This window comes from Zalophus californianus, chromosome 10, assembly GCF_009762305.2.
Source record: "Zalophus californianus isolate mZalCal1 chromosome 10, mZalCal1.pri.v2, whole genome shotgun sequence".
In the NCBI taxonomy this organism is placed as follows: Eukaryota; Metazoa; Chordata; class Mammalia; order Carnivora; family Otariidae; genus Zalophus; species Zalophus californianus.
Window position 1 is genome coordinate 98,893,197 of NC_045604.1, and position 21,986 is coordinate 98,915,182.

A 21,986-nucleotide genomic window follows, 5' to 3' on the forward strand; every position below is an offset into this window, starting at 1 on the left:
AAGATGGATCCAGGTGCCAGTCACTTCTCTGCACCCTGGCTCACAGCACCCTTTGCTTTTGTCTGGATCATAGCAGTCACCTCACTGCCGGTCAGTCCCCTTCATTCAGCACTGCTCGGCCCGTCCCCTGGCTTCAGTGTCCTCTCAGCTCAGGAGCCACAGGGATTTGGAAACCTTAAGTGAAATCACGTTCCCTTCAGCTTAAAAACCCAGCAATGACCTCCTCATTCACTTTGAGTAAATCACAGTGGCCTCACAGTGGCCAGGAGGCCTTCACATCTGGTTCTCCACTATGTCTTTTACCTCTCGTCCTTGGTTGCCACGTCTCCAGTCTTACTAACAACCTTGCCAAGCCTGCTCCCTCCTTTGGGCCTTTTCACTTACATGTTGTTCTGCTTGGGGTAGCCTCATGGCTTGTCTCGCACGTCCTTCAGGTTTGGCTCACGTCTATCTTTGAGGCCTCTTATACCAAATACTTGTCATTTTTCCACACCAGCTCTCCAGTTGTGACACGAACTACCCAGAGTTTTTGTCAGACTCCACAGGTATAAGGACCCAGTCTGCAAGACTGTCTCTGCTTCAGATGCCAGTCACTAGTCCCAGGGGCCACCTGTGCTTGTGACTGGACCAGCTATAAACTCGATCCCACAGTCCTCTCCTTAGGTTCCGATCATTTCCTAGAAGGATTTGCAGAATCAGGAAATTGCCCAACTAACTATGCTTCCTGGTTTATTAGTAAGGATACAAGGCAGAAACAGACAAATGGCAGACACGCATAGGGCAAGGTCTGGTGGTGAGGGGTGGCTCGGAGCTTCCGTGCCCTCTCTGCCCACCACTTCCTCAGCACATCAGTGTGTTCACCAACCCAGAAACTCCGAGTCCTGTCATTTAGGGGTTTTAAGGGACATTTTAAATCATTGGCCATGGATGATTGAACTCACTGGGAGCAATGGTGCTGAAAGTTCTAAGCCTTTAATTACATAGTTGGTTTTGTGGTGACCATCCCCCATCCTGAAGCCACCTGGGGCCCACCTCCCCATGAGTTATTTCATTAGTTTACCAAAGTCGGTAAGTTCCAAGGGTTTTAGGAGCTTTGTGCCAGGAACTAGGGAGAAAGACTGAATATGTATATATATATTTTTAATCTTATGCACCTGTCCTGACCCTCCCGGTTTAAGATAAAACTGTCCCCAGACCTGTCTCTCCCTGTGTTCTTACCCCTTATCCTGATTTATTTTCTTCCATAGCACATCATCTGATTAACTATGTCTTTTCTCATTTCCATGTTTGCTCTGTCTCTGCCCATTAGAACGTAAGCTCCCAGAAGCAGAGACTATGTGTGTCTTGTTCACTGTTGTGTAATATTGCCCAGACCTGAGACTGGCCTAGTAGATGCCCAGTAAAATAATAGATGTTTGGTAGGCTTGGCTTTCATCCTGGGAGATGGGGAACCAAGTGTAAAAGACTACTAAGCGAAAAGTAGGAAGACGTTTTTCAGAGTGCCTAGAAGTTAGCCGTGGGGCTAGAAGTGTTAGCTTTCCCCAGACATTTGGTTCATTTTGTCTGGAGAAGAGCTAGCGGGTGTTTTGTCTGGGGGTAAAGGGCAGATGCTGCCTAGGGTTGGTGTGCACTTGTCCTGTATACAAATTGTCTGTTGATTGGTTCTTCTCTGCCCCAGGTTTCCCTCGCAGCTTCGCTGTAGTGGCCGCTTCTGAGCCCAGAACCTCTGTAGGGTTTTGTCAGGCATATGGGCTCTCCCCTAGGGCTTTCTCCTCCCTGTCACCCTGCTTCTGTTTGCTTTCTGTCTTCCAGAAATGTGTCGCATTTCTCATATATCACATTCTCTTCCCTCTTTAGTATTTCTTATCACCTATATATTTATTCTAGTGGGGCAAGGCAGCTGGAATGTCAAAAAGCCAATTTAGATGTAGTCCCGCGTATGTACTTACAGAGTGAGAACAGCACGGTTGAATGATTGATCTCTATAAAGATGCTTGAGAAAATGGAAGAAGTGAGAATACGTGTTTGTGTTTATGATGATAAGTGTCAGTCAGTGAATAAGTTTTCCAAGATAAATGCCTTATTCCTTTGCCAGCAAGAGTAAATGAAGACTGTATTTTGCTTATTTAGCTTATTGAAGACTTTGTGATTTTTTTTTTTTTTTCTATTAGGGATTTGCAACAAGTCTTGCTGAAGCAGTTACCTCCCTAGATCTGCCTGTGGCTGTTATTAATCTGAAAGAATATGATCCAGATGATCATCTAGTAGAGGAGGTTGGTAATTATGTTATTTTTTTCTTCAGTCCAGACTCTCAAATGTAATTGACCTCCTGCATTCTGGGATAAATAGAATCTTCAGAATAAATTTGATTTTCATGCTAAGGAGTTTTCAGTTGGTTGCGTTTCCATTGTCAGTCAGAGGTGTTGAATATGTGGTGTGGGACCTGTCTCTCTGGTGTGTAAGTCTTTCCTGCGGCGGGGGTAAGGCTTGGAAAGGTTGGGTGGTTTGAAGTTCCCTCCTCCCTCCTGCTACGGATCTCATAATCAAGTAAGGGTGATGGATGGCAGTGTGCTGAGCCTATGAACCATGTATGAGCTGACTGAGAGGTCAGGAGCCACTTGGGTAGCAGAGAGAGTATGGGTTTTGGAGTTAGAGAAATCTCTTACTACCTGTGTGACCTCTGTGCATTACTTAAGATCTACATGGGTTTAATTTCTTCAGAGAAATCCCCTGCATTCTTCTAGCTCTACTCAGGGGAGTTTGCCTTATAGTAGGGGTTCTCAGGGTGTGGTCCTTGAATTTCCAATATCAGCATCTCCTGGGAACTTGTTAGAAAGGTGCTCCAGATGATTCTGAAGCACGTAGAGCAGGGGTTGACGAATTTCTTTTGTAAAGGGCCAGATAGTGAATATTAGCTTTGTGCAGTCATAGGCAATCTGTAAATGAACGAGTGTGGCTGTGTTCAGTAACACCTTGTTTAAAAAAACAAAACAAAACAGGCAGTGAGCTGGACTGGGCCTGTGGAACATAGTTTGCCAGCCCCTTCTTAGTGGACAACCCAGCTGTGACTGTCCATTTCTTTCTCCCATAAGAGAATGGTGGAGTGCAAATGAGTGTACTTGAATCTGCTCAGAATTACTTGTGAAAAATTATTAGCAACCTTTGAGTCTTTATTATTAATAATGGATTGCGTATAACTTATGACTTAGAATTTTTTTTTTTTTAAATATTTATTTATTTATTTATTTGACAGAGAGAGACACAGCAAGAGAGGGAACACAAGCAGGGGGAGTGGGAGAGGGAGAAGCAGGCTTCCCTGCAGAACAGGGAGCCCGATGCAGGGCTCGATCCCAGGACCCTGGGATCACGACCTGAGCAGAAGGCAGACGCTTAATGACTGAGCCACCCGGGTGCCCGATGTCAGCATTTTAAAAAGGGATTTTCTTTACTGATAAGTTGTTCTTGAATATTCTTCTGAAATAATTACTTTCTTGGTTAGGTTACTAGTAAAAACGTTTGTGCCTTCGTGGTTGCTACATATACTGATGGTCGACCCACTGAAAGTGCAGAGTGGTTCTGCAAATGGTTGGAGGAAGCATCCAGTGATTTTCGATTTGGCAAAACTTACCTGAAGGGTATGAGGTACGCTGTATTTGGCCTGGGAAATTCTGCCTATGCGAGCCACTTCAACAAGGTAGGTATGTGTTGAATTATAGGGATAAATTTTCTATTATAATTAAAAAAAATTCACACACACACACACATTCACATGTGTATGTGAAGTAGTCCCCAAACTTTGGTGTTTACTAATAAACTTCTTGTGTTACTCTTATTTATTTATTTATTTGACAGAGAAAGACATAGCAAGAGAGGGAACACAAGCAGGGGGAGTGGGAGAGGGAGAAGCAGGCTTCCCGCCGCGCAGGGAGCCCGATGCAGGGCTCGATCCCAGGACCCTGGGATCATGACCTGAACCGAAGGCAGACGCCCAATGACTGAGCCACCCAGGCGCCCCTGTGTTACTCTTTATAGTGGGGAATTGCTACACACATGTTTCCAAGCTTGGGGTATAGCAGGTTCTCAAGTAAATTTTTATTGAATAAAATGCTTATTCCTCCTGTTGTCTATTGTCATAGTGACCTGGATTCATGGCCATCGCGTCCAGTCTGCTGTCCCAGGCAGGACCTTGTGGTTGAAAGATCACTGATTCTTTGGACTTTCTCAGCCGCCTGTTCTGTTGTTGAACAGCCTTTATGGCTCAAACTAACCCTGAATACAGTTGAGCTTGTTGTCTTTTAATCATTAATTTTTAAAGGGAAGTAGAAGAAAAACATTCACTGCCTTTTATGTAATAAAACATTGTTTTCTTAGATCTTTTTTCTAAATGAAGGTAACTTGGCTCCTTTTGCATTCTCTTCTCTATACTTTAAATAATAAAAATACAGAGCCTGTTTCTAGTGGTTCTAAACAGTTAACTAGAACTTTTGTATATGTACCTCTTCCCAAAATGGGCCCAGCCTGGCTCAGCTGTCTTTGGTAGAATGTGTGTAAAGGTGAAAGTGCAGATCTTTCCTTAAGCTTGTTTTCAGTCAGTTGTTACATCAAGATGTGTATTTCTGCCCATATTTTCAAAGGAAGTAGACCCAAAAAATGGTACAATTCAGATATGTAAATGTTTTGTTTAATGCCTTGCCACTCAGAAAGCCTATTTTGAACTCTTCACTGTGCTTCTTGGTAATCCCTGTGCCTCAGCTTAACTGCTTCTCGCAGTGCATTAAAGTTTTGAATTGATGAAGTCTGAGTCTTGCCAAATGGGCTGCATTTGCCCTTTGTTATTAAAATGGGCTTTGCTATGTTTTGGAACAAATTTATTTTGCTAATGAATTATGTTATTCTGACCACAACTTAGAATAGTAGTTTTCAAAGTCTCTTTTAGGTAGTAATCCTTACGTTAGTAAAAGGGTTTCTTCCCTTGTTTAAAGAGTCTTTTGCCGGATCTTATCCGATGTAACCAGTGTAGTGTTTGCAGGTTGCAGCTGGGCCTGGAGGGGCCTGTTTAGGCCAAGTTCCCTGTTCCCAGCAGCAGCCAGTGACGGGGTCCCAGGGGAACTTGGGCCTTTTGCAGAGCAACCTCCCAGCCTGTGATTTAGAGGATCGTGTTTTAGCGCCTCTGTCTTCTTGCAGGTTGGCAAGAATGTCGATAAGTGGCTCTGGATGCTTGGTGCTCATCGTGTGGTGACTAGAGGGGAGGGGGACTGTGACGTGGCTAAGAGCAAACACGGCAGCATTGAAGCTGACTTCAGAGCCTGGAAGACCAAGTTCCTTGCCCGGCTGCAGACACTTCAGAAAGGAGAGAAAAAGCCCTGTGATGGCAACTGCAAGAGAGGCCAGTGCGAGTCGTCTGCGGTACGGAGCCCCTTTGTCCGGGTCTCGCTGCTTTCCTCCTGTGTGTGGGGATGCTGGACCTTAACCTCTGCCCCGAGAAACGCCTTCCCTGGCTTCTGGTTAGAAGGAACATCTGTGGCTTCCATGGGGGCGTTTTAGATTGCGTGCGGCCTTCCGAGTGAAGCCAGTGTGGGCAGCATACTTTCCTGTTTCCCTGCTTTAATGGTTGCGTTGCCAGAGTAGCAGACTTCTCCCGTAGTGGGCGGGTCGGAGGCAGAGGCCTGAGGTTACGTGTGTCCTGTCTTCATATCCCCTAACCAGGTCTTTCTCCTGATCTCTCTTACTGAACGACTCCTTATTAGTCAGACTGGAAGGCTGCCCGTCATCCTAGATTCCTCTCATTTTGTTCCTCACAGTCTTTTTTTTTTTTTTAATTTTTTAATTTTTTAAACATTTTATTTATTTATTTGAGAGAGAGAGACAGAGAGAGCACACAAGCAAGGGGAGAGGCAGAGGGAGAGGGAGGAGAAGGCTCCCCGCTGAGCAGGGAGCTGATGCGGGGCTCGATCCCAGGGCCCTGGAATCATGACCTGAGCCGGAGGCAGATGCCCAACCATCTGAGCCACCCAGGTGCCCCTGCCCCTCACATTCTAAACATGTCTCTTTGGTCCTTGTTCAGGGACCCTCGTTCCTTGGAAGCCCTTGTCACCTGACTGTTTCACCACTGCTTGTCTTCACGGCTGTCTGTCATCCTTTGGTCACCTGCTCACTTGTGTCATTCAGGAACCACTTTACTTGCTGACTCACTTTCTCTTCACCCTTGTTCCTGTCGTTACCTTTTGGGGCAAAGCCGTCCGTGCAGGTGATTGATCCAGTGTCCTGGTCTGCCCGGTGCCTGGCCTTCGACACCGCCAACAGCCATTGTCTTTGCTGACCTTGGCCTCTCACTTCCACGGTCACTTCTGAAATTTTATGTTCCCGTGACCTTGACTCTGATCTCTCTCAGGCGTCCTGCTTTAAAATTCTTTTGATCCCATACCTTTTTCATTGGGTAGTGAAAACTGCTTACTTCACTTCTTTCCTTACCCAGTTTAGCTTTTATACTCATTCTTTTATAAACAATCTTCAATCGCCTTGCCTTCCAGTCCCTTTTCTAACCCAAATGGTCAAACCCCAAGCCAGGTTGAAACCTGCCATTTGCCTTCCTATTTGCCTGCTGCTTGCTCTTTGACCCTGGATTCCTCACCACAGGCCCAGGTGTGCACTCAGGCGTGCCCAGCAGTGTCCAGCATTCTTGTGTAAGTTCCCTTTCTCGCTCTCCAAGATCACTATTGAATACTCTTTCTCCCTGCTCCTTCCTCCAGCTATCTTAGGAAGCTGCCAGAGATCTTGTATGCTGTCCTCCACCCCATCTACACATCCTCTCCATCTCTTATGCCACAAGGAGACCTCGGGTCTGAGTCCTGTCAAAGCCACTCTGCATGCTCTGGAATCAAGGGCTTTGTCTCTGTTTTGTGTCGCTTTCTCTCTGCGGTGTTAGTCTCTTCCCCTCCACTAGATTGTTCTGTAAACTTATGGACATGCCTTGAAACCATCCTGTTCAAAGGAAGAGGAAAAGCAAGTAAGAAACAAATGTTTCTTTTATTCTGTATGTTTCAGCTGCTGCTTCATTTTTCTGTTCTCTTTTCTAGCTAGTCTTTTTGCTGTGCTTATCTCCCCTCCCATTGGCCCTTAATATTTTTTACACTGTCAAAAAATTGAGGTAAAATTCATGTACATCCGATAAACAGTTGTAAAGGATACAACCCAGTGGTGTTCAGTACACTCACAGTTCTGTGCAAAGCACCGCTTGTTTCAGAGTGCCCCTTTTGTATGTGTTGGTACACTTGTTCATTTTTCAGACTGGTCAGTTTCCAGCTGATCTGTGTTCATGTTTGCTGGTTTTTCTGCCTGCTCAAATCGACTGAAACCCTCTAGTGAAATTTTTAGTTCAGTTATTAGACTTTTCAGATCAAGAATTTCCAGCTAATCTGTGTTCATGTTTGCTGGTTTTTCTGCCTGCTCAAATCGACTGAAACCCTCTAGTGAAATTTTTAGTTCGGTTATTAGACTTTTCAGATCAAGAATTTCTTTGTTTCCTTTCTCTAATTTCTGTCTCTGTGTGTTGATGTTCTCAATTTGTTGGGACATTGTTCTCCTGGTTTCCTTCAGCTCTTGGAGCATATTTAAGACCGTTGACTTGAAGTCTTTATCTAGTAGGTCTGTGTTTCCTCAGGGATGGTTTCAGTTGATTTCTCGCAACTGAAATAGGCCAGAAGTGAAGTAAGCAGTTTTCGCTATCCAGTGATAGGCCTATCATGACCTGAGCCGAGGGCAGATGCTCAACCGACTGAGCCATCCAGGTGCCCCAAGTTTCCTTTTTCTTGATTCAGTGTTTACTCGGTTCTTGTAAACCTTTGTCAGAACTCTGGGAATTAGAGTTAAATGTGTTGGTTTTTACTTAAGTTTTGGTTGTTTCTGTGGGAGAATGGGCCATTTGAGTTATCTACTCTGCCATTTTTGCTGTTATCAGCCTCGGGTCTTAACATTTAAACAAACAAGTAAAAAAAATTTTTTTTTTTAATCAAAAGTAACACTTGTACCTTTAAACCCTCAAATAGTGCTTCTAGGCTTATAATTAAAAGCTGTACTTTCTTGCCTTATTCTAATTCTTATTTTCCCAGGGCAGTCATTCTCAATTCTGGCTTTTCCATCAGATATTTACCTCTATATTCCTAACTAATAGGCCCTTCTTGGTATTTCTTGATTTTTAAAACACTTCAAAATCTCTGTCTCTGTCTCACATAGACACACACACACACAGTATCACTTCCTTCTCTCATTTTCTTTGTACAGTTGTATCACACTTTCTGGCCAGACTGTTACTTGTTGTGTCATAATTGTGACTGTGTACCTGCTCCCATCTGTCCTGTGTTCTGTGGTATTACATGTTCGTTCCTACACATTTACTTCCCTTAGAGAGTGGCTACATCTGCTTTGATTTCTCTATAACTATCACTAATTCATTCCAAAATTCTAATGGAACTGAAAATTATTTTTCAGTATTCTATAGTTTTTGTTGATTTCTCGGAGGCTTTTCATGAGTCCTTTCTCCTCCACGTCCTTGGAGGCGTGGCTGCTCTCCAAGACTTGGTGTGGGTGAAGTCCTTCCTTTGGCTTCCTGGGTTGGATTCCCTGATTCTGGTATCTTCTATCTTATTTCTTGGTTGGCTCTTGTTTTTGGAGCACATTCTCTAGTAGGTCCCCTAGAAGGGTTGTTTTGGAAGTAAATTTCCAGAATTTTTATATCTGCATGTCTTTATCATGCCTTCATAGTTGATTGATGCTTCATGGAGTAAAATTCTAGCTTGGAGTAATTTTTTTTTCCCCCCCCAGAAAATTGACCACATTGATCCACTGTCCTCTAGTTAGAGTATTGCTTTTGGGAACTTAAGTTTAACTTGATACTGAATTTGTATTACAAGATCCTCTTCTGCCCCTCCCAGAAACTTTAGAAACTTTGAATAAAATCCCTCTATCTGTTCTTTGCTCTGTTTTTCCCCCCAAATTTTCTGCCTGTCTTTCTGCTTTCTCCTCTCGCACAGAACATTTATTTCTAATTTATCTGTAGATGAGAAGTGCAGCCTCATGGGGTCCCAGCTTTGACTTTGGTCTTCTGAGACTTCTGAGACTTTAGTCTCTTCTCCCAGTATTGTTTCCTTGACTTAGCCTGCCCTTTCCTGGTCCTATCCCGCTGTCAGTTAGGTTCTCCAGAGTTCAGCAGGTACTCTCAGCTCCATCTCTCGCTTACCGCTTAGGATTCCCTTTTTAGTTCATATTTGTCCTCTTTGAATTAATCATATGTTTGGCAACTCAGTGATACATTTAAAATTATGCTATTACAATATTCTGTTATTCAGTGCTATTTTCCATAGGAGGGGTATTCAGTGTCCTCTCCCTGCAGCTGGGAGCAGAAGTCCCAGGTCATGCTCACCTACTCTGGTTTGGCTCTCTGCCCCACAGTGCTGCTCTTTCCCAGGTCCCAGGACATTGTGGTGTCAAGCCCCATGGACATTTCTCTGTCTTCATTTTACTTGCCCTCTCAACAGTATTCAGTACCGCTCCTTCTTTGAATCACTCTCTTCTCTTGACTTTCACGATACTGTTCTCATGGTTTTCTCCCTTTTTCACTTGGGATCGCCCTCCCTTATCTAACCTCTACATGGTGGAAAGATTCAGGGCTTGGTGAGAGGTTCTTTTCTTTGTTGATACTTTTTTCCCGGAAGGGCTTATCTAGTTTCATGGCCTTAAGTTCTGTCTATATGCTAGTCATTCCCAGGTTTATGTTTCCATCTCTGAAGTTTACCCTGAATTTTGTTCTCTTCTGTGCATCCTCTTTAAAATCTCTGCTTGGATGTCTCAGGCATCTCATGCTTTACAAATTCAAAATGGAGCTATTCATTTCCACTCTCTTGGTCTGTTTCTCCCCAAATCTTTCTCATCTCAGTAAACAGCACCACCATCTCAGTTACTTAAAAAAGAAACTTGAGGGGCACCTGGGTGGCTCAGTTGTTAAGCGTCTGCCTTCGGCTCATGTCGTGATCCCAGGGTCCTGGGATCGAGCCCCGCATCGGGCTCCCTGCTCTGCGGGAAGCCTGCTTCTCCCTCTCCCACTCCCCCTGCTTGTGTTCCCTCTCTCGCTGTGTCTCTCTCTGTCAAATGAATAAATAAAATCTTAAAAAAAATTATATAAAAAAAAGAAAAGAAACTTGAGAGCCATGCTTAATTCCTTCCTTTTCCTTATTGCTACATTTAGTTCCTCACTAAACCTGGTTGGTTCCGTGCCTCAAACAGAGGTCAGGAAACTTTTTCTGTAAAGGGCCATGCTTAATTCCTTCCTTTTCCTTATTTGCTGCATTTAGTTCCTTACTAAATGTTCCTTTCCTAAACCTGGTTGGTTCCGTGCCTCAAACAGAGGTCAGGAAACTTTTTCTGTAAAGGGCCAGTTGGTAAATATTCCATCTTTGTGGGTCATATGGTTTCTGTTGCAACTATTAATTCTGCCACTGTATCACGAAAGTAGCTACAGATGATCTGCAAATGATGGTTGCCTTTAGATTTGGCCTGAGGCTGGCTGCACTTGGCTTGTGGGCCATAGTTTGCTGACCTCTAGCCTGAAACATCTCAAATCTATCCAGTGAACTCACAATTTGGGAGGTTTGCTACTTTGAACGATGTGTTTCTGAAGCATTGATGTTCCAGGAGGAAGAGCCCTTTGAGAGCACCAGTGAGGAAGAGTCTGGTACTGAAGACCATCAGAATCTAAATTCTGTTGTTGATGTTGAGGACCTCGGCAAAATTATGAATTATGTGAAGAAAGAAAAGGTACTGTAACTCTGGGAAGGAGTGGACTTGGATCCTGCAGTTAGCTAACATCTCTTGCGTTCTATATTGGTGTGTGGTCCACCTGAGCTCATTAGGCAGTCTTATTTCTTTGCCTCCATCTTGAGAGTGTTACATTTCTTTGCCATTTTTTAACAATTTGCTAAAAATTTTAGTTCAAATTTTTTAGAGAGAGTGTGAGCAGGGGAGGGGGGAGAGGATGGGCAGAGAGAGAGAGGATCTCAAGCAGGCTCCACACCCAGGGCAGAGCCTGACGCAGGGCTGGATCTCAGGACCCTGAGATCATGACCTGAGCCTAAATCAAGAGTTGGATGCTTAACTAGCTGCTGCCCCACCTCTTTGCCATTTTTACGTGAGCTTGGATAGGATAGGATAGGCAGATTTTAGGGCAGGAGCTGAGGAAAAGGTAGATGGTTAGAGGGGCTTCATTCAGCATTGTGGCTGAAGAGATGGGATGAAGAGTTTGAGTGTGTTGAGATTCCAAGTGGAACTCTCTTGAAGTTGCTTCCCTGTCATATAGACTGAGTGGTGTTGGGCTTAGGGACAGCTCCTTGGTTTGTAGGTGCTGAGATCAGCATAGATGGAGGCTCTAGGAATCTAGGAGATGTTAGTTTGGGTTGTCATTGTCACAGTGCGAGATGAATGTGAGAATGTATAGTGCGGTAGGATTTTACACAGATTTCAGTGATCTGAAATTAAAATAGTATAATATACACAATAGCATAAAAGTATGTAGACTCAATTTATGTATGAGTTTTGGGAAATGAGAATATCCTACTAAAAATGTATCGAGTGCGTAAATTTTAGAAACAAAAGAAGTAAAACTATGGAAAAATCCAAGAAAATCAATGATAAAATTAACACAAACCCAAATGAAAGAAATCAGTAAGGTAGCAGGGTATAGTAATAATATTTCCAAACAATAACCAGTTAGAGGCCATAGTGGAAGAGAAGACCCCCCCCTCTACAGCAGCTATATAAAAGATAAGTATGTAGAAATAAATTTAAAAAGAAATGTCCTGAAATCTCTGTGATGAAAACTGAGAACATTCCTGAAAGATATAAAAATGCCTCGAACAGACATACCTCTTGTTTTTAGATACGGTGACTCAGTGTTCTAAAGATGCCGATTCTCTTTAATACATAAATTTGATAAAATCCCATTAAAAGTTTCAATAACCTTTTTTTTTTTCCTGGAGCCAGACTCATTGATTCGTATGGAAAAAATAAACATGCAAGAATGGTTAGGAAAGCCTTGATACAGTAATAAGAAAGACTAGTCCTACTAGACATTAAAACTTACTATAAGGCATCTGTAATTAAAAGTGTTTTGGCTCCTTTTGAGACAGATCGATGCAACAGAATAAAATTTCAGGAATAGACCCAAAAACATACGGGAATTTCGTATATAATAAATGTGGTATCTCTTTTCCCTGGGGGAAAAATATACTTTTAAGATAGGTGATACTGGCAACAAGATAGCTACCTGTGAAAATTTAAAATTGGCTCTGCCTCTTACATATGTTAGAATAAACTCCACTGGGTCAGAGATCTCAATGTTGAAAAAAAAATTTTTTTAAGATTTTATTTATTTATTTGAGGGGGAGAGAATGAGAGATAGAGAGCACGAGAGGGAAGAGGGTCAGAGGGAGAAGCAGACTCCCTGCTAAGCAGGGAGCCTGATGTGGGATTCGATCCCGGGACTCCAGGATCATGACCTGAGCTGAAGGCAGTCGCTTAACCAACTGAGCCACCCAGGCGCCCGAAAAAAATTTATAAATAACAGAGTTAGATGCATTATTTTATATCTTGGAGAGGGGTGTTCTGTATGATTCAAAATCTAGAAGCAATAAAAGATTGAATTTACCAATGGTTTTTGAAAAAGATTTGCGTGGTTATAAGCATATCAAAAGACAAATGATAAAGAGGGGAAAATATTTGCCCCTTATATATTAAAGGAGTTAATTTTTCTGCTGTACAAATTGCTCTTAGAAGTTGAAAGAAAAAAGACCTAAAACCTAATGGAAAAAATTGTCCAAAACACCTAAATAGGCAAGTCTCTAAAAAAACTCTACAAATAGACTTTAAGCATGTGAAAAAATGCTCAAATTTATTCATAATGAAGGACATGCACATTAAAACTACACTGACATTTCTCACCTACCAAAATAGCAAAAGTTCAAAAACTGGACAGCACACATAGCTGGTGAGGCTCTGGGAAAACAGGTACTCACGCCTTGCTGAGGGGAGTCCAAAATGGTGTAACCTGTATGGAGGGGCTTTTGGCAGTCTACCAAATTCTCATGCATTTACCTATGATCCAGCAGGCCCAGTTGTGTGAATTTGCCTTGAAGATACATCTTTACAAATACAAAACAGCAAACACACAAGGTTATGCTAAAAGCATATGTAGCAAACAACTGCCAGATATTGGTTGAAAACATGATATATCCACACTATATAGTTATTGCTGTGCAGCTGTGAAAAATAATAAGGTGTGCGGGGGAGCTTGGGTGGCTCAGTCGATTAAGCATCTGATTCTTGATCTCAGCTCAGGTCTTGATCTCAGGGTTGTAAGTTTGAACCCTGCCTTGGGCTCTGCACTGGGCATGGAGCCTACTTAAAAAAACAATAAGGTGGATCCATGTGTGTTAATGTGATTTTCATGTGGTGTTGGATTTCGTTTGGGAGTTGACCTGAACATAAGATTTTTTTTTTAAAGTGTGTTTATTGTCATGGCACATCTGCAAATTTATAATTTGAGTGTGTATGTGTGTATAAATAGTATTTTGTAGCTGTGTTTACAGAAAGAACCTTTCACTTTTTTTTTAAGATTTATTTATTTATTAAGAGAGAGAGCATGAGCAGAGGGGCAGAGGGAGGGGGAGAGAATCTCAAGTAGACTCTGTGCTGGGTGTGGAGCCTGACATGGGCCTGACGCAGGGTTCGCTTGATCTCATGATAGTGGGATCATGACCTAAGCCGAAACCAAGAGTCGGACGCTTAACCGACCATGCCCCCCAGGTGCCCCAGAACCTTTCGTGTTCTGACGCCAGCTAACACCGAGTTCAGTTCAAATGACCTGCTGTTCAGTTCAATTCCAGTACTACCTGGAGTTAGCCTCAGACTCTGCACTTTTAGGTTATAGTCTTGCACAAGACTGCCTCCACTTCAGATGGCAGCTCTAAGTTGGGGGCCACCTGCACTTCTGATCAACTGGTTATAAATTTGGGGGTCTCATGATCCCCTCTGTTTTGATAACTTGCTAGAATGACCCAGAACTCACTGAAAGTACTCTACTCACAATGACAGTTTTAAAGGATACAAGTTAGAAACAACCAGTGGAAAAGACACAGGGCAAGGTCTGAGAGCAGAGGGGTGGGGAGGAGACTCAAGAGTTTCTGTAAATCCAGGCTCATCATCCCCTCCCACCACACCGAGTGGTCACTAACGAGGAAGCCGTACTGATTTTGAACATCCAGGACTTCTATTGGGATTTCATTGCATAAGAATGGCAGATTAGATCATTGGCCATGTGACTGAACTCATTCTCCAGCTGACCTCCCTCCCTGTTTCTTTCCCTGGAGATCCAGCTGGCCCAAAGTTGCCTTGCATGGTTGGTCTTTCTGATGACCAGCCCCCATCCTGAAGCTATTTAGGGGCCCCACCTGAGTCACCTCATTTGCATAACAATGACCCTTCTGGCACTTAGAAAATGCCAAGGTTTTTTGAAGCTCCCTGCCAGGAACTGGGGACAAAGAACAGATGTATGCTTTGTGATGCCACAGGCCTAGAAACAAAGGTAGTGAGCACTCAGATCTTGTTTTCTAAATATCATTCTTCACTTAAAGGAACCAGGGCTTCTTAGGGAAATGACTGCTTCCAGGGTTGAGGAAGGGAGAGTAACAGATGGGCCTGGGACATCTTGTTGGGCAAGTAGATGCTCAGTGACTGATGGAGATATGTCAAAAGGACATAGGAACCAGCTTGAAGAATTTCCCACAGGCCAAATTTGGGACAATTTGAGCATCAAAAATAAACATAATGATTATATAATGAACATAATGGATTCTGTTATATCTATTAAAAAAATCAATCCTTGTGCTACTCAACAAAGAGGAGGCACAAGAGAAAGTCTTTATAGAAGGTTTTCAGATAATAAATATAGAAGGCATGATCAAATTAGGAAATCACTTTTTTTCAATCCCCAGTGTAATAATTGATTTAAGCAAGGATTGGGTGAAATGCCTTTGGGGAACACATAGTCACATAGTCTCAGAATATCATCCCAGAAACTAACCCACTTAGACGTGCCAAAAATAAATAAATCAGTGGGGGGAAGATACCCTCTCAGATGTTTTGCTATTTACAAAGGATAAAATGTACCTTTACAAATGGAGTGATGGAAATCCCAGTAAAAGTTCTGGATGTTAAAGCTCATATAGCTTCCTAGTTAGTGAACACATGGATGTGGTGGGAAGGGATGATGTGCCTGGATTCCACACAGAGTCAAATTCAGCTTCATCATATGTATTAAAACGGCCTGTGTCCCTCCTGATATGTTGGGTATGGTAAGATATGTATATCATCACCTGTATAGTTCTGTGTCAAAAATGTTTAGCCTGAGTCTAATCATGGGGAAACAATCCGACAAATCCAGAAGGTGGGACAGTCTTGGAGACAACTGGCCAGACTCTAAAAAGAGTCAATGTCTGGGGCAGCTGGCTGGCTCAGTTTGTGGAGCATACGACTCAATCCCAGGGTCATGAATTGAAACCCCATGTTGGGTGTGGAGCCTACTCAAAATAAAAAAAAAAAAAAGAAGAAAATAAATAAATATATATTTTAAAAGATTTTATTTATTTATTTGACAGAAGGAGAACAAGCACGGGGAGAGGCAGAGGGAGAGGGAGAAGCCGGCTCCCCGCTGAGCAGGGAGCCTGACGCAGGGCTTGATCCCAGGACCCTGAGGTCATGACCTGAGCCGAAGGCAGGCGCTTAACAGACTGAGCCACCCAGGTGCCCCCAAAAATAAGTAAAAAGAGTCAGCATCATAAACAGTAACAAGGCATGGAGGGGGACAGTTCTAAGGTTTAAAAAGACTAATGAAACATAATCAAATGCATTGTATAATTTTTGATCTTGAAGAGAAAAGGCCATTGTCTGGACACGTGAGGGTATTTGAAATGGATTTTTTAGTAGATAATATTGGATCTTCGTTAATTTCCTTTGTTGTAATAATGGTATTGTAGTTCTGCAGTTCTGTCTTGCCTTTTTAGGAGATGCATTCTGCAGTTTAAGGGTGAAATGTCCCGGTGTCTACCACATGCAAGTGGTTCCTTCTACACACACGTGTATTTTATAGGTGTGTGTGTGGGGGTGTGCGTGCATACACGGTTTGATAGATAGGTAATGATCAAGCAAAAGTGGTGCATATAGGTAGAGGGACTGTGAGTCTTCATTGTACCTTTCAGCTTTTCTGAGGATTTGAAATAGAAAATATGGGAGGAACTGCTTTCTCCCCATGCTCACAAAACAAAACAAGAAAAACCTAGTATCAAGTGAATTATAAACTATTTATGATATTGCCATATGAGAATATCTCCCATTTTTTGATAGGACCAATTTTGAATTATCTAAGGTCTTAAGAACTTATTTCATCCATAAAACATGAGGAGGGTGGTTTTATGATTTTATGCAGGGTGGTTCCATACTATAACAAATGGTAATTGAAGGAAACAAATTTAACGTTTAATTTTGCCTAAACTTTTTTCACTACAAATTAACATACCTGTAATAATATATTTAGGAAATAGAGAAAGGGCAAAATCTACCAATAATTCTGTCTCCCCGGAAAAATCATTAGTCTTTGGAATGTTTATTTTAATTTTGTTTCATATGTACCTAAATCTCTATAAAAGATTTTATTAAATTATTTGAGAGGCAGAGAGAAGGAGAGAGAGTGAGAGGGAGAAGCAGACACCCCACTGAGCAGGGAGGTTTAATCCCAGGACCCTGGGATCATGACCTGAGCTGAAGGCAGACACTTAACTGACCGAGCCACCCAGGCACCCCTAAAAAATCTTTATCATGTTCTCAGGTAGTCTTTGCAACCTCATTTAAAAACCTTACAGAAAGGGGTGCCTGGGTGGCTCAGTACGTTAAGTATCTGCCTCTTGATTTCTGCTTAGGTCATGATCTCAGGGTTGCGAGATTGAGCCTCGAGCCCAGCGTGGAGCCTGCTTAAGATTTTGTCTCTCCCTCTCCCCCCCTCTTCTCTCCCTCTCTTAAGAAAAGAAAAAAAAAAAAACTTACAGAAAAGTCTTTTTTTTTCCCTTCCAGAAAAGTCTTTTAAAAGTACAAACTGGTATAGCTTACTTTTGGGAAGTTATCATCAAGGCTGCTTTATTTTGAGTTTTACTGTCCCTTTCAACCTGCACAGAAGGGGAGAATTGGCAGACTCCATGACTTTTCTGGTCCTTTTTGGTTACAGGCACTTTAAGACACCAGGTCCTAATTTGGTGGTAGAATGCCCAATCCTATGTAATAAGTACTAAGTCACACTAAAGAAACTCAGTCAGTGTTTCTAATTTAATTCAAAGGTGAAATTCCTCCCCTCTTTTCTACTTTGCTGGTCTATTTGCTAGCTGCTGTTTTGGATCTGCTTAGGGCCTGGGGAATGGATGGAGAGGCAGGAGAGAGAGACGTAGAAAGTTCTTACGTGGCACTGGCATAACATGCCGCGGTGCTCTCTCCCCTCGTCGGGTTTAAAGTTGACTCTTCTTCCAGGCAGCACTGTCATTGCTTCTTTGGAGACATTGTCCATGGCGTCTCCTGACCTGGTTCCTTGCACTGACCAAGTGTACTCTGATGGTGGCTTATTCCTTCCTCTGAGCCCTGTGGCTCTGCCTTCATCTCTTTGAGTTCTGCCATCTGTTCTCTCTAGTTCCCGGGTGGTCTGCATCTAGGACCTCCCCCCACCTGCACCCCTCTCTGCTCCCACGGGAACACTCCTGAGTTCTTTATTCTGGGAGGATGGGCTGATTCCTACCCAGTGGCAGTGCGCACTTGCTGAAGAAACTAGTCAGTCCTTTGGTGTCTGGATTTCCTGGGCAGGAGTCCTGCACTGATTAGTGATGCCCTCTGAGTGCAGGGGATACACAGCAGCTTCTTTGAGGGGCCCCATTGGAGCCTCTCTCCTGGGACTTGAGGTGAGAGGTAGGCACCTACCCCCCAGCCTCTCTCCATTTGAGGCAGAGGGGGTGGATCTCAAAATATCTTACCAACATTCTCCAAAGAAGTTTTCAAAAATCCTCTGTCCTTACCTCCACGTGCTCTACCCTTTCACATCCTTGATGTGAGGGAGGCATTTAAAAAAAAATTTTTTTTTTAAGATTTTATTTATTTATTTGACAGAGACACAGCGAGAGAGGGAACACAAGCAGGGGGAGTGGGAAAGGGAGAAGCAGGCCTCCCGCGGAGCAGGGAGCCCGATGCGGGGCTCGATCCCAGGACCCTGGGATCATGACCTGAGCCGAAGGCAGATGCTTAACAACTGAGCCACCCAGGCGCCCCTAAAAAAATTTTTTTTTAATTTAAATTCAATTCAGTTAACATATAGTGTATTATTAGTTTCAGGGGTAGAACTTAGTAATTATCAGTCACATATAATAACACCCAGTGCTCATTACATCAAGTACCCTCCTTAATGCCCATCACCCAGTTACCCCATCCAAAGTTGGCTGGTTCTCAGATAGTCCCTTTGAAAATATGTTACTTGATCTGCCCCTCCCCCTGAAGTTGCATTTAATACCCTGTTTACATGTGTTTAAAAAATCCAAAGAATACGGCTCCCTCTCCCTAGTCTTCCTCAATCTCCTTTTCATAGGAAGCCACAGTTTACAGTTGGGCAATATTCTTCCAAGTGTTTTACTGCCTTTACAAACACACCTGCATTTTGGTCTGACTTTGTGTTTCTGGCTACACAGATGGGATCTTTTTGTACTCCCAGGTCTACAGACTGTTCTTTTTCCTCTAACATGACAGCTTTCCAGTGCTGTCAGAGAGCTCTACCGGCTTCGTTTTAATGTTTGTGTAGTGGTCCGGGACTGTGTCCCATAATGTAGTTGGCTCCTGTTGATTAACGTTTAGGTGTTTGAATACTCTTGCTCTTATAATTTTTGCAGCTGGTATAAACTTATCTCAAGAATAAGTTCATAAAATTGAAATTTCTGGATCAAAGGGGATTTTATAATTTTAATAGATATTTCCAAATTGCCCTATAAAAAATTGAAGTCATTTTTGTTTATTATAGGAGAGAGATGAGATTTCTCTATATTTTTGCCAACCCTCTGGGATTATCAGTCTTTTAAGTCTTGCCAGCCTGACAGGTGAAAAATAATAACCTGATTTTAATTTGTATTTCTTTCATTCTGAGTCAGATTGAACAAGTTTTCTTTTCCTGTGAACCATCTCTTTCTGTCCACCTGGTAGTAGATAAACTACAAGGTCTGAGGGCATAGTCCCCATGACTACTTTCGATTCTGACACCAGTTGCAAATTTTGGGGGAGGGGGCTCCTGAAAACCACCCTCATGTTTGATAATTTGCTGGAAAGACTCACAGAACTCCCTGAAAGCAGTTATCTTCATGGTTGTGGTTTGTTGCTGGGAAGGGGTACAGAAAATTGGCTAAAGGAAGAGATACGTAGAACAGAGTTTAGGAGGCATTCATTCATTCTTCTCAGGATGTGTTGCCCTCAGCATTGATATGTGATGGTAAACGTGGTTATTGCCAACCCGGGAGGCTTATCTGAGCTTCATTGTCCAGTTTATATTGGGGCTTCAATATGTAGCCATGACTGATGGACTGCCCATGTGATTGAACTCCATCTCCTGCACCCCACCCCTTCCAGTCTAGTGCGGTCTGAGGGGCCCACCATGAGTAACAGACACTGCTTTCACTCAAGAAATTCCAAGAGTTTAGACGTTACTTTCCAGGAACTGGGGGCAAAGGCCAGACTTCCCTTCAGGCAAGGCCAAATTTTTTACTACATGCTGTCCTGTATCCATTTTTATATTGGGTCATTTGGCTTCTTTTGTAAAGCTCATAACCAAAAAAATTCTTGGTTGAGTGTTAAGCTATAATATCTAAAATTATTTTCTCGATTTAAAATTGCTGTCCATCTTTCCTGTTGTTTCAGCATTTTTGTTACTTATTTTTATTTTTATTTATTTTTTATTTTAAAGATTTTATTTATTTATTTGAGAGAGAGAGAGTGAGAGACAGAGAGCACAAGAGGGAAGAGGGTCAGAGGGAGAAGCAGACTCCCTGCTGAGCAGGGAGCCCGATGTGGGACTCGATCCCAGGACTCCAGGATCATGACCTGAGCCGAAGGCAGTCGCTTAACCAACTGAGCCACTCAGGCACCCTGTTACTTATTTTTAAATACTTGCACGTTATGCTGTTGTTTCTGTCATTTTTAGTAAGTAGCTTTGTATTTCAGAAGCCCTGGCAGAGGAGCTATTAAGAATGACAAGTGTGTGGAATGTGGGTTCAGGGTTTGGCCCAGCCAGTGTGTAACTCAGTGTTCTGACGGCACAGTTTAACCCTCCCCAGCCTTAATCCCCTTGTCTGAGGAACAGGGGCCGCGCCCTCTGCCTTTTCACAGGTGTGAGTCAGATGAGAACAGGTATGTGACGATGCGTCATAATCTCAGCCTGACACACGTCAAAATGAGAAGTAAGTTTGCTCAGACATTTCAAACTTTATACATTTTCCTATAGCTGGTCGGCCACTCTTTCAGGTTTTCTGCTGTTACAATTAGCACTGGTCTGATACCTTTTTTACTTTAAAGAATGTATTAATATTATCCTAGGTTGTATTTTCCCCACACTGGTACACTGGGTCAAAGCAAATGTATAATTTTATGACTCTTAATGAAGAATCTGAGTAATTTTTCAGTCGTGAAACTGTCTTAAAACAGGATAGATTTCAGTGCACGGGTAGATACCTGATTTAGATAGATTTCTGGATTTTTCCATAAGGTTAAGAGGAGATATTTAAACTTTATTTGTAGTGAGTGGAGAGTTTGGAATAATTTTTTCTCCAGCTTTATTGAGGTATGATTGATAAATAAAAATTGTATATGTTTACATTGTACACTGATTTTTTTTTAAGGTATGTTATGTGATGATATGTATACATTGTGAAATGATCACAGTCAAATTAACAAATCCGTCACCTCACATAGTTACCTCGTGTGTGTGTGTGTGTGTGTGTGTGTGTGTGTGTGTGTGTGTGTATGTATTGAGAACACTTAAGATCTAATTTCAGCAATTTCCAAGTGTATGGGTTGGAATAATTTGTGGGTTCATTTTTTCTTTGCGTTTCATCTTCTGCCCATTAGAGGGCACCGGAGAGAACAAACGAAAATTTTGGACAGCTCTGTAAATTATTTTTTGAAATGATTTTGGATTTTATGAACTTTAAGCAGTTGACTTATGATATTTTAGATTTCTCACGAGAAGTTTCTCATGAAATCATTAGATTTGGGGCAAAAATAAATATTTTTCCAATTCAGTCTGACATGAAAATAAGCCACCAGTTTTTTTCTTTATTTTAGCTTATGGCACAGTTTCCAAGTATGTCTTGTATTTTCACTTTATATTGGACATAATATACTAAACTCAGCGATGGACGGTACTACTGCCTGGCTTTTCTTTTTCATGTATTTTTTTTTTTTTTTTGCATTTTCTTTGGCGTCCATTCATACATACTCCTAAAGTACTAGTTCTGCCTGATTCTTGTCAGGCACTGCACTGAGTTGCCTGAGTTGTTACAGCGGAGGAGATGCTAGTACTTAAAGAGTGTTGGGCCAAAGTACTCCTATTGTATGACCTCTTTTTGAATAATGTTCCCCGATTTTCATGGAGTCATACTGTCTCAGTCTGTGTGTCTGTTGGCAAGTTATTTTATCTCTGTCCTTTTGTTTTCTCATCTCTAAAGTGAGAGATAATAAAAATAACTGCTTATAAAGTTGTTGTGAAGATGAAGTTCATTCACATATGCACATTATTTTGTTGCCTGCCATGTAGTGTGTACTTGGTAACTATGAACTATTATTGTATAAGAAGATGTCTTCAAACAGGATGAGTTTGG

General features: G+C 42.3%; 1 protein-coding gene across 1 annotated transcript in view; it reads left to right on the forward strand.

Annotated features, from left to right (window-relative positions):
- LOC113933655 (S-adenosyl-L-methionine-dependent tRNA 4-demethylwyosine synthase TYW1) overlaps nucleotides 1-21,986 on the forward strand; it is a 226,578-nt gene that overhangs the window by 5,815 nt on the left and 198,777 nt on the right. Inside the window, exons 4-7 of the mRNA XM_027614018.2 lie at nucleotides 2,172-2,273; nucleotides 3,500-3,694; nucleotides 5,185-5,406; nucleotides 10,687-10,809. Of these exons, the coding sequence (XP_027469819.1) occupies nucleotides 2,172-2,273; nucleotides 3,500-3,694; nucleotides 5,185-5,406; nucleotides 10,687-10,809 (642 nt within the window). The remainder of the gene's footprint in view (nucleotides 1-2,171; nucleotides 2,274-3,499; nucleotides 3,695-5,184; nucleotides 5,407-10,686; nucleotides 10,810-21,986) is intronic.